The 14,065-nt window shown below is 44.0% G+C and overlaps 1 protein-coding gene across 1 annotated transcript in view; it reads left to right on the top strand.

Moving 5' to 3' along the window:
- The window catches only part of Lonrf2 (LON peptidase N-terminal domain and ring finger 2), a 41,210-nt gene extending 32,166 nt beyond the window's left edge, over positions 1-9,044 (top strand). The window contains exons 11-12 of the mRNA XM_031367282.1: positions 2,947-3,096; positions 5,444-9,044. Coding sequence (XP_031223142.1) covers positions 2,947-3,096; positions 5,444-5,638 — 345 coding nt within the window. The 3' untranslated portion in view covers positions 5,639-9,044. The remainder of the gene's footprint in view (positions 1-2,946; positions 3,097-5,443) is intronic.
- The last annotated feature ends 5,021 nt before the right edge of the window (positions 9,045-14,065 follow it).

Genomic DNA, 14,065 nt, shown 5'->3' with positions numbered 1-14,065 from the left:
CATGGTGGGAGTTGCTAGAGAGATGGATCCATGGTTAAGAGCACTGGCTTTTCTTCCAGAGGACCCAAATTCTGTCCATATGGTTACTCATAATGTCTTGTCTTTTAGGCTCCAAGAAATCTTAGGAATCCTCAAAAATGTACTACATGCTTGTGGTGGACAGACATGCATGTAGGCAAAACACCTACATAAAATAAAGCATTGGGAAAAAAAAATACTTAAAACCATGGTCAGCATTCGAGTCCCAAGTAGTGAATCTTTGTGTGGCTCAGAGGGAGACATATCATAAAATGTAGTGCTTTAAAGTGACTTCTAAAGATACTATAAAAATCTCCCACCCCTTGAGAATTAGTTTTATCTAATAGAATCAACAGCATGCATCTTTTGACAAAATAAGCAAGGTAAACAGATCCTTATAAAGATGTACAGAGATGTGCACACTGTCTCATTAGTATCCAATGTGGAAATGGTTTAGACAGATGGATATCCTCAGACAGATGGATAAGCTAGTCCAGTTCCACATACAGTGGAGACTTGCCACCAACAACACATAATGAACTGGTGCTCTAATATCATGAATCTCACAGACATAATGAAAGAGAGCCAGGCATATGAGCATACAGATTGCATATTTACTATACACAGACAGCAGGCCAAGTGTCATCTCTTGTACACTTCCAGGAACAGGAAAAGCATGGGCTGGAAACAGATTATATAGGGTGGACTTTGTAACTGACTGGGACAGTGCCTTAGTGAGGGTTTTACTGCTGTGAACAGATACCATGACCACGGCAACTCTTGTAAGGACAACATTTAATTAGGGCTGGCTTACAGGTTCAGAGGTTCAGCCCATTATCATAGAGGTGGGAGCATGGCAGTGGCCAGGCAGGCATGGTGCAAAGCTGAGAGTTCTACATCTCTATCCAAAGGCAGACAGGAGAAGACTGGCTTCCAGGGAGCCAAGATTTTTTTGTTTGTTTTTTGTTTTTTTTGTTTTTTTCCAAGACAGGGTTTCTCTGTATAGCCCTGGCTGTCCTGGAACTCACTCTGTAGACCAGGCTGGCCTCAAACTCAGAAATCCGCCTGCCTCTGCCTCCCAAGTGCTGGGATTAAAGGCGTGGGCCATCACTGCCCGGCTAGGATGAGGATTTTAAAGCCCACCCTGACAATGATGTGTTTTCTCCAGAAAGACCACACCTAATCCAACAAAGCCACACCTCCTAATAGTGCCACTCCCTTGAGTTAAGCATATTCAAACCACTGCAGACAGGATTTAGGAGTCTTTCTTGATCTGGTTTAATGTGGTAGCATAATGGTTGCCCTGCCTTGTACAGTGGACAAAATTCCTTGAGCCTGACAAGATCTGTGGGGAGGGGGACTTTTGTATATAACTTATGTAGTTAAAAATAATTAGTAGGAGGAAATACATTGAGTTATTATATCCTTCTTTTAAATTTTTGGTGGAAATCTGAAACCTGGATGTAAACGCGTGTTCACACTAGACGCCACACAAGAGATGTGGACACGTGTTCATTTAAAAGGAATCACATCCAGAATGCAGGCTCTGTCACTCCATCTGCTGCTTCTGGTGCCTGTGGCCCTGAGAGCCTCAAATATCAAGGGACCTCAGGGAGCCCAACTCCAGGCCCTCCGGACCATGGGGCTGGCTGCAGACATGTGGAAGTTCTTATGCTCGTTCTACAGGCAGATCTGACAAAGCATTATTCATATTGCTTTAGATGATGCCTTATTTTTAACAGTGTATGAATTTACTTTAAAATGGGCTTTAAAAGCTGCTTGTGAAGTAATTTTTAAAGGAAACCCCTGTTGCATATAAATGTTATTCTACATAAGGCAAACCAATGACAGTTCATTCTGTTTGTTACAATTCCTGTGGGTTTTGTAGCTACAAGAATGTTCTATCCAGAATAGACCTGGATGGTTTATTCCCCTTTACGAGGCTATGATCTTGGCTGACATGCACATATGAGAGCCAGCAATGAAGAAGCCAAAATAAGAAGCCAACTGCCCGTCCTGTGTTCCTCCTGCTCTGCTCTGATGTCCTAAGCAGGACTGGGGAACAGCTAAGTGATCAGGTGGACGGTGAGGAGAACCAGAAGCCAGGTGTGCACTCAGCAGAGTGGCTGGGGGTAGCTGGTGTGGGGGCTGTAGTTTTGTTCCAAGCACATCTTCTGGAGTGTGATTTGCTGATAGGAAAAGGGTTTGTAAAATGCCAGACTCAGACTTCTTGTTCTGCTCTTGGGAAACTATCCAGAGAATATAATTCCTGACAAAACACTCTCTTGTCCACATTTATTTACTTGTTATTTCATGTGTGGATGTGCACACACATGCCACAACACCACAGTGTGCATGAGGAGGTCAGAGCACAGCTTGCAAGAGTCTGGGCTTTCACTGTAGGTTCTGAGGCTGTTGGGTTACTGTGGGTTCTGAGGCTGTTGGGTTACTGTGGGTTCTGAGGCTGTTGGGTCACTGTGGGTTCTGAGGCTGTTGGGTCACTGTGGGTTCTGAGGCTGTTGGGTTACTGTTTCGCATTTTTATGGAGTCATTTTGCTGGTTCCTTTGCATACATATTTATATTACTGACATTTTGAAAATAAATTGTCAGGATATTAAAATGCATCTTATTTATATGACTAAACACTTGTGATATATCAAATATGCAATTTGCACCCATTGAAAATTATTTATAACATTGGATATGTGCTTATGTTAGTCTTAAAAGAAATATCAAGATGCCATCAGTAGATCCTCAGGTATGTTAAAAAGCACAAAGTTTTTATATGAATTGTGTCATTCTGTGCAGCAGTAGTGGATTAGTGAAGGAATAAATGTCACAAGTCCACTTAGCTGTCAGAGGTCACCGACATGTGGAGACTGTGTTTGAATGAATTGCTAAAATGCTTATCTCTCTTCTCTGGCCAGGTGGAAGGTGCAGAGTTTGAAGAACTCACTGCCCTCCATGAGTCTGTTTACCAGCAGTCTGTTTCCTGGTTTGCTTCACTCCAGGATCACATGAAGAAACAAATTCTAAGCCATTTTGGCTCGATGCCAGACAGGGAACCAGAGCCACAGGTAGACTTTCATTCCTTCTCTCTTGATGTGGCTACTTCCCACAGTCATGTGACAAGGCTCATCATTCTGACAGAGAATTCAGCTCTATTGAATTCTCTACTCCGTCCTGAGGATGAGCTGGCTCGTATAACTGCTGCTCAAAGAAGACCTAGCATGGCAGCCTGGGCCTTGTGCAGCACAATAAATAGATGTTTTCTAGCCATGCATGAAGATCAGAACAGAACTCAAAACAGATCAGAAAAGGGCTCACCTGCAGTGGGTTGGGTCCAGCTTCATCAATTAACAACCAAGGCAGTCCTTTGTAGACATGGCCAGTCTGAATTAGGTAATCCCTCAATTGAGACTCCTACAGATGAGTGTAGGCCATGTCACTGTGACAGCTGGAGCTAACCAGGATAGTTGCATTTCATTTTTAAAACAATCAGTAAGTAAATGTTGGCCTTGAATTAGAGCAGGATTTCCAGCATCTTCTGAAATGGCCTTAAACACCCTGTATTTATATGAAAGTGGCATTCTCAACATTGATTGTTATATAAATTCAGAATGTCATTTGGTTCTGAAAAAACACTGAAGATGCTCTGTGTCCTGCAGTATTACCCACTCAGCCAAGATTTATTCTCTTTTGTAAAAATAAACAATCACGTCTATCTAATTAATGTTTATTTACTTTCATCTTTAGTAACTGATACAACTATACATGTATAAAAGACTTGTTTAAGAATCCATGTGCTCAAGATTTATTATTAGTAAATGTTTGATCTGTATTGGTAGATGCAAGGTACCTCTGTGCCCAGACCTGTAAAAAATTCTTAGTTTAAAAATGTCATGAATGTAAGACTTTTAGGAGTCCTGCTTTAGACTCCAAAATCATGTCCAGGTCCTCTCCTTCCCTACCACTCCCTTCTGCTACCGTATCGTGCCTCAGTTTCAAAAGGATGGCAATAAGACCAGTCGATTAAATTAATCTCTAATTGGTGGATGGACTGTTTCCTAATACTGCTGCAACACATTGCCACTAACACGGTGGCTTCATCAATACTGGTATATTATCTTAAAGTGGTACTGTCAGAAGCCAGGCAGGTGTCTCATAGCATAGCAATGGCATCACCCTCTGCTGGTTGTAGGAGACTCGGCTCCTGGCATTGTCCACCTCTGAGAATGCTGGCCTTGGCGTTGTTCACCCACAGTGCTCCAGTTCTAGCCTTTCTTCTCTGTCACATCCCCCACTGGCCACAGCCCCAGAAGGACCACATGACTACATTGGTCCACTAGGATAATCCCCCTGTTGTAAATACATGTTCACATCTTCAAAGTCCCTCATTACTACATATAGTGGCATAGTCACAGGACTGAGGAGTCAGACACTGAGATCCTTGGAGACTGTTATTCTGCCGATTAGAAGGATTTGATTAGGATGCTATTCCCCCTATCTTCTAGGATAAGGGAAGAGGAGAGTTTGAGTTCTGTCATGTTTCTTCAGTATCCGGGTTACAGGTAACACCTGAGGGGCAACCCAGAACCTTCTTGGTAGTGACTTGAGATGCCCCTTTGAGCTTTGGCTAATGGGTTATTTCTGGCCTCCAGTGAAATTATCCAACTTGTTAAAGCCACTGAGTCCATTCTTCCTACCTCCTGGTTGGCACCTCTTTATAGGGACTAAAGGAAAATCCAGACCTTATAAGCAGACAGGCTTGGTTGTCTTCGTTCCAGAACGAGGATGAGCAGAAGCAGGTGGAGAACCGCTGTTTGCCTACAGCTCAATCCAGAATGCTTTTGTGATGATGTGAAATAAGGGCAAACATGTATACATACTGCACCCAAACACAACTTACACACATCATCTGTACGTGTATAAACTCATGATAGTTACCACATACAGTAATGTGTGCATATGTGTATTATGCACACTTTGCCACATTAGCTTTAAGATCTACTTTCTCGTGGCACTCAAACTCATCCAGATACATTTGACCTTGATAACATTACCTGTTAGCTAACCCATGTAGAACTTAAAACGCAATAGCATACATTGTTACCTGGAAGTAACATGTATCATCCTTCTTTCTGGTGGGTGTCCATCATTATCTGGAGACTTGGGAGAGCAGAGGAAGCTAATTCATTGGAGTTTCCCTGAACAAGTTCTTCCTTTGCGTCCTTACCTTGCACCTTTAAGTGTGTGACTCATATTCAACAGAAACTCTGCATTTTGAGGGCCTGATGAATGGCGACCTAGCCTTATAGCAGAAGGTGGGGATCTTGCCCGTATTTGTTGGTCAAACAAAGACTGAATTAGGGGATGGCCTGTGTTGTAGGCATTAATTTATTTCTCCCCTCGTGTCTTTCACAGAGCAATTCTAGTGGCCCTGCCTGGTCCTGGTGGATTCTGGCCGTGTTGCCCTTGGAACGCAAGGCTCAGTTGGCCATTCTTGGCATGGCCTCCCTGAAAGAGCGTCTCCTTGCCATTCGGCGCATATTAGTCATCATTACACGTAAGCTGAATAGCCGCCAAGAGATGGCTAACAACGCTCAGAGAGATAATTGATTTTCCTCCAGATTAAGGTTGCCGGAAGCCCCTGTGTTTTTGAGTTCCAGACACTGACAAATACCTGTCTTCTTTGGCGCGCTTTGTAAAATCTTGTCAATGTGGTGGTAAGTGGGACATTTGCCGAATACTGATTTTCTCACATATAAAAGTCTCTCTGCTGGACACTGACACTGTGCAGGATTCGCCTGAAGTTCAAGTGGAAGGTACAGGTGAGAAATCCTTGAGAATCTCTTCAGAGCAGATGCTTCAAGACTGTAGCTCACTAACAGCATGGGACGCACACATGGTTGGCATGTGACCTTGGTGTCAAAGGTGATTATAGTCCTAGCCAGTCTTGACATGATAGGTGGAAAATGTGTGTGCCAGTGGTTAAACAGTGAGTGGGGACAGACATGTTAAGATATAAGCAAGCCCAAACTGGACTTGGGTTCTGTGTGTTGCCGTGAACTTGTTTGCAAAATTAGTGAACTGAATCACTGTCCAGTCCGTACTGAAGAATTAAGTTATTACCAGGCAGAGCCGTGTTTGTGTTTCGTGTCCTGCTGTAACCCAGGTGTTGTAAATTGCATGTTGTAATTAAATGAATGTAAAACTACAAGAAGATGTATCTTACATATAGAAAAGTCTGAGGATTGCCAGTATTTTGCGAGTATATATTCATAAACACTCCAGAAGAGTAGTCAAAAGTGAGTTAGAGATGTATGTCCATTGGGATGTCAAACATACAGCCAAACGCATTGTAAACAAAGTTTTATCTTTATTCAACTGGGAAATTTCCATCAGATTATGATAGGTGTAACTCCTGACCTCCAGTGCATGTTGGGAATATCACCTGGAATAACCCAGACATTCCTGCTCCCTGAGCAGCTGCTGCAGACAGCCTGATGCTTAGTCTGTAAAATGCGCATCCTGACTGACAAGACCCTGCTGAGCAGATCTCAGTGGCACCTCCTGCTTTCTTCATTCAAGGTGTAGGCTTAATTTAAATGTATATTTTATGACACAATATGTTGACGGCTTATGGACCCATCAGGTGTTTTATTAGAAAGCCGTACGATCACAGCGAAGCTGATTTTTTGTTCTTCTCAGTAACTGAAACTCAGCCTCACCTTGGGACTTAGAATAAAAACACCCATCTCATTGACTATGAATCTTTGACTTCACCCTTGGGAGGGGCTAAAAGCCCTTTTGATCAAGCCATTCCATGCATTAAGAGTTCAACTCTATTTGGCATTTGTGACATCATCTGGCCACTTAAAACTATAACTCTTGTGACAGAAATCCTTGACTATAATCTGCTCATGGCAATTAACGGGTTTTGAATTATTTTTCTTTTTTCAGAGGGGGAAAAAGTAGGAATTGTTACTGTTTCTGTTTGGAAGTGTCTATCCAGTGTGACTGTAGCTTCTCCAGGACTCTTCTGGAAGTTCTGCCTCTGTGCTGAGTTAGTGTGAGAAGCTGCTTCTTCTACCTGCTGATGTGTTAGCTTTTATAACTTACTGAGTTCAGAACCATCATGCTGTTCTTCCTGGTTCTGCCCACCTCTTTATTCCTCTCATCCTCAGTGTTCTTATGGAAAAGCCCCCATGACGGTGATGCAAGGGAGAACAACAGAAGTTTTGGGGATTCAGTGCCAAAGAGAATGGTGGCACGATTGTCACATTCTCTGTTACACATTGCACTGTTTGCAGCAGACCAATAGTCACTAGGTACTTTTAGGGGAATCTTGGTTATTGGACGATTTCAGTAGCACAAAAGTTAAAGTACCACCATTGGCCCCAACCAAGGTAGGGACATCCTCTCCAAACTGTACCTGGGTGTAGATTTATAAATGATAGTGAACAACAGATACCATTGAGAGAGAAGTTTACTGTTCCCAACAAAGGAGAAGCTTATCACCTAGGCTCTGTGAGAAGCAGTTATTTCAGGATAGGAGTGCAGGTGATTCTCAGGCTCCACGGTGCAGGCTTCAGTTTTAACAATGACAGATTGTAATAGCATCAGGCAGCAGAAGAGACCTCCACTACCCACCAAGCCCTTTCTTGATGGAGATCATACTAGATGTGCAAAACCCTGTTTTCCAGAATTACAGACAACTCCAGAGCTCCTGTGCTAGCTGCGGAGCTGTGTAAGAAGCCTTCCAATTCATCGTTATTCCTAAAACAAACTGGAGCAAGCCCTTTGGTCTGAGCCAACTAAGAATTTAGAGTTTCTTTCTCTGTGGCTCTCACTGGGTTGCAGCAGCTCCTTCTGAACAAGAGGTAGGCACTCCAGGAACAAGGAAACTGTAAGTCAGCAGACCCCATGCTGGGCTTAAGCAGTAACACCTCCACCTTCCCTGTGATGGTTGTAAGTAGCAGGATTTAATACAGGATTTAGTAGTTTGTATGGCGATTAAAAGGAGACAGGATTTGCAAAGATGCTGTGTTTGGCTGGAATGCAGCAGACGGGTTTCCACAGTCTGTAAAGCATACAAGAGAAGCCCATTCCCTAAACCTAATGCACAAGAGGTCCCTACCAGTTTGACAGTAACCTCTATGGCTGCTCCTGCTTCTAATGACATCCTATAACTACCTACCTATCAAGGCCAAGGGCACAGTGCACAGTGGTCTTCTGCTGTCCACTCACTCACTCACTGCCTAACAGCTTCTGTTTCTGGATGGTTGTGCCTAGTGTAATTTGGAAGTTGAATAGCTGGGGTTGACTACAAAGTTAGCTTCATCTGACCCAAAGCTGTTCACACCTGCTTTCAAGGCCAAGGTTCATAGTGAGTTCCTACAAGAGTGAGGATTTTAAAGGACTTGAACCTGTCATATCCCAAGAAATCCAAAAGGACGCTTATCTTTTGTTATAGGCCAGAGAAAACTCAGATAGTTTTTAATTCTCTCTGGTGAGACAGGAATACCGTCAGCCATCACACGGCCCCTTATAGGTGTTTTTTTCTGTTTGTTTGTTTTTTGTTTTTTGTTTTTCCTTTTCCCCTTCAACCCTGATGCTTTTCCATTGAGACCTATTGGCACTCTGTAAATCACACCGTGTGGTAATCTGAGTCATTTTCAGACCCCTCTTTCGAGGAGAGCATAGCAACAGCCCAGGTGCACACTGGAAGCACAGAGCAGCCAGACCACACTGCAGTGCCTGAGAAGACAAGATGCAGCTGTAGTAGACCTCCATACCGTGACCCAGGTGTGCTGGTGGCTTTTCCAAGTAAATGCAAAGGATAATGACTTTCTCTGTGTGGATGTTAAATGAGAAATGTATACACACACACATACACATGCACACTCATTCGTGAGCACACACACACAGGCTCTAGTATCTGAACACTTGATCTGCACTTGTGCCACTATTTGGCTGGCATTATGGAGCCTTTAGCAGGTGCAGCCTTGCTGGAGGATGCATGTCCCTGGGGGTGGACTTTTGAGAGATTATAGCTTTGCCCAATTTGTAACAACTTCCTGCTCTGACTACTTGTTGCCATGACTCCCATACCTTATTCCCCCCCTCTCTCTGTCTCTGTCTCTCTCTGTCTTTGTCTCTCTCTCTCTCTCTCTCTCTCTCTCTGCCTCTGTCTCTCTCTGTCTCTCTCTCTCTCTCTGCCTCTGTCTCTCTCTGTCTCTCTCTCTCTCTGTCTCTCTCTCTCTCTGTCTCTCTCTCTCTGTCTCTCTCTCTCTGTCTTTGTCTCTCTCTCTCTCTGTCTCTCTCTCTCTCTCTCTCTCTCTCTCTCTCTCTCTCTCTCTCTCTCTCTCTCTCTCTCTCCTCCCCACTCTCCCTCCCTCCCACCCTTTCTCTCTCTCTGGAACCATAAGTTTAAATAAACCCTTTCTCTTGCAAGCTGCCTTGCCCATGGTGTTTATCAGAGCCAAAGGAAACCACACAGTGCACCCTCACAACTGGAATATGAAGGAAAGCTGGACAAAGGTTGAGTACTGTGAACCGTTTGAAACCCTTGGTACTTTCAACAATAGGACCTTAGGGTTTGAAACTACAGGAAAGGTAACTACCATGGTACTCTTAATTAATATCCACAGGTCCCCATTTGGTTCTCTACTGGCTGGGCATGAATGTCATGGGGACTGTTACACACAATTGGAAGTCACTCTCATGACTTCTGAAATGGAGTCCCTTACTTTCCCTGGGAATTCAGTCTGTTTGGACTTCTGTAGACTGTCACTCTCTTATGGACCTCTTAAGCCTGAGAACACAATAGTCAGGTACTAGAGACACGAGCCCCACCTATACCAACTTCTGCCTGTAGATACACACAGTTCTGGTTCTGGAGAGTCAGATAATGCTGATTATTTCACCTTCTGAATAAAAACTCCTGTGACCCTTTAGTTTGAAGAGTACCTCTTGCCCTCATAAAAACTGCTAGTTTGAAGCCTGTCGTGGTGTCAGCCTGCCTCAGTCCACTCATTATAACTTGGATTCTCTACCCTAAAAGTGACCTTTGTTACTCCAGGGACCTACTGACTCATTGATTTAGAGTTGTGTTGAATTTAATGGCTCTAGTACCCACCAACATGGAATAGAGTATGCTGACAAGTTTTATGTCAACTTGACACAAGCTGGAGTTATCTGAAATGAGAGAACCTCAGTTGAGAAAATGCCTCCATGAGATCTAGCTATAGAGCATTTCTTAATTAGTGATTGGTGGGGGAGGGCCCACCCCACCCCACCCCACCCCACCCCACCCCACTCCATTGTGAGTGAGGCCATTTCTACGTGGTGGTCCTGGGTTCTATAAGAAAGCAGGCTGAGCAAGCCATTGAGCAGCACCCTTCCATAGCATCTGCATCAGATTCCTGTCCAGACTTCATTTGATGATGCATAGTATAAGCCAAATAAACCCTTTTCTCTCCACTTTGCTTTAGGTCATGGTGTTTAATCTTGGCAATATGAGACTAAGACACAACCTCATATATTTTCCTCCTGTTTACTCAAGTATTAAAACTTATGCTTGAGAATCTCAGAGAGCCCCATTAATGTTGATCATTGTTCCATGTGGGTCTCGAGTAGGGAGAAAACATTCCTGTGTTTTCTTGCACTTGGGAGGCAAAGGCAGTTGATCTCTGTGAGTTTGAGGCCAGCCTAGTCTATAGAGTGTGTTCTAGGACAGCCAGGGCTGTTGTTACACAGAGAGAACCTGTCTCAAAAACAATACAAGCAACAAAAAATCAGGAAAGTCAGTCTGGCTTGGAACTGGCCCTGTCATTGTAGCTGAGAAAATGTAGGCTTGAGTCCACCCTCTGAAGGAACTATCTCCAAGTTCAGCCTTCTGGCTGCTGATTCAGGACCAGGGCCATTTGTAAGTAAAGCAGTTGATGCCCTTTCAGGTCCTGCAAGAAAACTGATTCATTTCTACTTCAGAATGTTCCAGTGTGTTTGACTGAGTGTGTAGTCTGAGACCGACTCCTTCCTTCTTTGCCTACAAGCTGTGTAATGGATTAGCCAGTTCAGGGGTAAGTTTAAAGGACATTTGGTGATTTCCCCAGTCCTCATGACCCTCCCCTTAGAGAGGTTTTGATGGAATGATTTTTTAATGTTCTTGAAATCTTCTTCGTTTCTGTCATCCATACTCAAGCATTGTAAGTTCGCAGAGTCAGAATATGAAGCTTGCAGCTCGCTCGGTATCTTGAGTCTTTGCTTTTTGTCTGCATCTGCTGGGGTTCCCATTGCAGACGACACTGTTTTAGCAATAGAGCTTCTACCCTTTAAAGCTTTTCCCTTGACCTGACCAGCTTTCCTTCCAGACAGCTTACACCAGGACATACTTTTGTCCACTGAGCTTTGGAAAAAGTGGCTAATAGGTTGCAAAGCTGCATATTCCCGCCTCACTCACTTATGATACTTACTCCCTGGTGTTAGCAACTGATTTAGTACTCGTGAAGTGATTGTTACCACTTGAGCATTGTGAATATTTTTTATTTATTTAGAACAGGTTTGAACAAGTTAAGTCTCTATCAATTAACATTATGTGTCTTGCCTCTTTTGAGATCAGTAGTGATGTGGAATATTCCCCAGCTTCGCTAGCCTGGGGGCAAAGATGCAGGTAGCAGCATTTAGCATTTCTTGTTTCTTACACAAGACTGGTGTTTAAATGTTGCAAATGTTTACTTCATTGTATCCTTTCCCTGTTCATTTCAGCTCATTGAAATTGTGTATCTAATATGTGATATTTGGATTAGATAAAACGTACAGTGTTGTAAATGTTTTCAAATAAATAATCACTCCCAGGTAACAAGGTATAAATGACTGGTTATGTGGTCAAGTCATCGTGTAAGATATTAAAATACCTTTTTTTTGGTGTGGTTCTAATGAACAGCCATAGACTTATGGCTGAAAACACTAGAAAAATATCACTCCACAATCCTAGAAGTTGGAAGTCGAAAGGCCAGGTGGTGGTACAGCCATACTTCCTGTGAACCTCAGGGAGACTTTCCCTTGTATCTTCTAGCTGACCCTCATGATTGTTGGCTCTTAGGTGAAGGTCTCAAATCTCCTGTTCATTAGTATATGGCCTTCTGCTCTCTGTGTGCTCAATGGACTTCTTTGAATACATCATTTCTCGATTGCACCTAAAAGCAGTATTTTCACATAAAACCATTGTGGGGTGTGTGTGTGTGTGTGTGTGTGTGTGTGTGTGTGTGTGTGTGTGTGTTGTAAACTTGACACAAGGTAGAGTCATCTGAGAGGATGGGCCCTCATTTAAGAAAATGGCTATATCAGAATGCCCATTGGGTAAGCAAATTGATGATTCTGCTTGCATCAGGGAGTTAGATAAGGTGGGAGTCCAGTTTCTGTCAGATGCAGCTACAGCCTTAGCTGAACTCACATGGCTCAGCACTAACTGGGCCCTCCACAGCATCCTAGATGTGTCTGAGGTGATCTTTATGCTGTCACTGAGATCAATCAAATTCGAGCTTTCTGAGAAATGCAGTGGCTTAGGTGAGGTAGCCCTAAGAAAGGCTCATGACAGCTAAAAGCCATTGGCAAACAAGAACGCCCAGTAGCCAGGACAAATAGTCCCCATCTGTGGTAGTCTGGGCCCTCCATCACACATGCCTTCCTTTTTCTTTCTCTCAGATATTTTCTTTATTTATATTTCAAATGTTTCCCCTTTCCAGGTCTCCTCTTCAGAACCCCCCTATCCCATCCCCTTTCTCCATGCCTCTATGAGGGTGTTTCCCTACCCACCCATTCCCATCCTCCCTCCCTGGCATTCTCCTACACTGGGGCATTGAACACCCTCAGGCCCGAGGGCCTCTCCTCCCACTGATGTCCAACAAGGCCATCCTTTGTCACATATGCGGCCAGCATCATGGGTCCCTTCATGTGTATTCTTTGGTTGGTAGTCCAGTCCCCAGGAGCTCTGGGAGGGCCTGGCCTATTGACATTTTTGCTCCTTCCATTGGGGCTACAATCTACCTCAGCAACTTCAGTCCTTTCTCCAACTCCTCCATCGGAGACTCCCGAGCAAAATCCAATGGTTGGCTGCGAGCTTCCTCCTCTGTATTTGTCAGACTCTGGCAGAGACTCTCAGGAGACAGCCATATCAGGATGCCTTCTTAAGGCAAAGCTGGTACCTACAAAGCTGGTACCATGGGGTAAGATGCTATATGGAATTCACACCAAACATCACAGAATCACTGCATGAAGTATCCATGAAGCCACAGCCTCCCAGAATGAGCCAGGTCCTGACAGACCCACCAAGTCATACATACAGGACAGCAAGAATCCATCCGAAGATGGAGGAGGACCATCCACAGTTGTACACAGATAGGACCAACTGACCCAGCCACCACAGGAACAAGTAACACAGGCCTTCTTGGGCCAGTACCACTTCATACCCATGCTACGTTAGGGATTGCATAATACCAGAGAATAAGAGGAAAATGGCCAAGCTTAGTTTATGTTCAATAGGTTTTGGTGTGTGTAAATAATGGCAGCCCATACAGCCTCCGATCAAGGGGCGTCTTGAAAGAATTGTGCAGGACAAGCCTCATAGTGGGCAGAGTTGAGAGCCGTGCACCTGCTTGTCTACTTTGTCAGAGGAAGGAAACAGACCAAGTCAGAATACAGATAGAGCCATAGACAACACCAAATAGCTTGTCTGTCATTAGGAGCTTGGAAGGACAAGGATTTGAAAGTTTGATCTGATGCAAAGGCATGTCAGGACATCTGAAGGCGATAGACAGAGAATAATGGCTGTCATATTTCATGTTAAGTTTCCTAGAGGCCATCCACCACAGAGGATGTGCCTCATGACCTAATAGGATGACTCAGCCAACCTATGCCATTGCCCCAGGGCCAGCCCAACAGTGGGAGATGTGGGGGCTGTGAGTGGGTCTGACAGTACAGACATTCATTTGCCAGAATTGACATATACTGCTCTACAAATCTCCAGTCTGCCATAACAGACTG

The sequence above is a fragment of the Mastomys coucha genome, unplaced genomic scaffold (assembly GCF_008632895.1).
Source record: "Mastomys coucha isolate ucsf_1 unplaced genomic scaffold, UCSF_Mcou_1 pScaffold14, whole genome shotgun sequence".
Taxonomy (NCBI): Eukaryota; Metazoa; Chordata; class Mammalia; order Rodentia; family Muridae; genus Mastomys; species Mastomys coucha.
The sequence above is the reverse complement of the archived record's forward strand: the minus strand, read 5'-3'. Positions and strand labels throughout refer to the sequence as shown.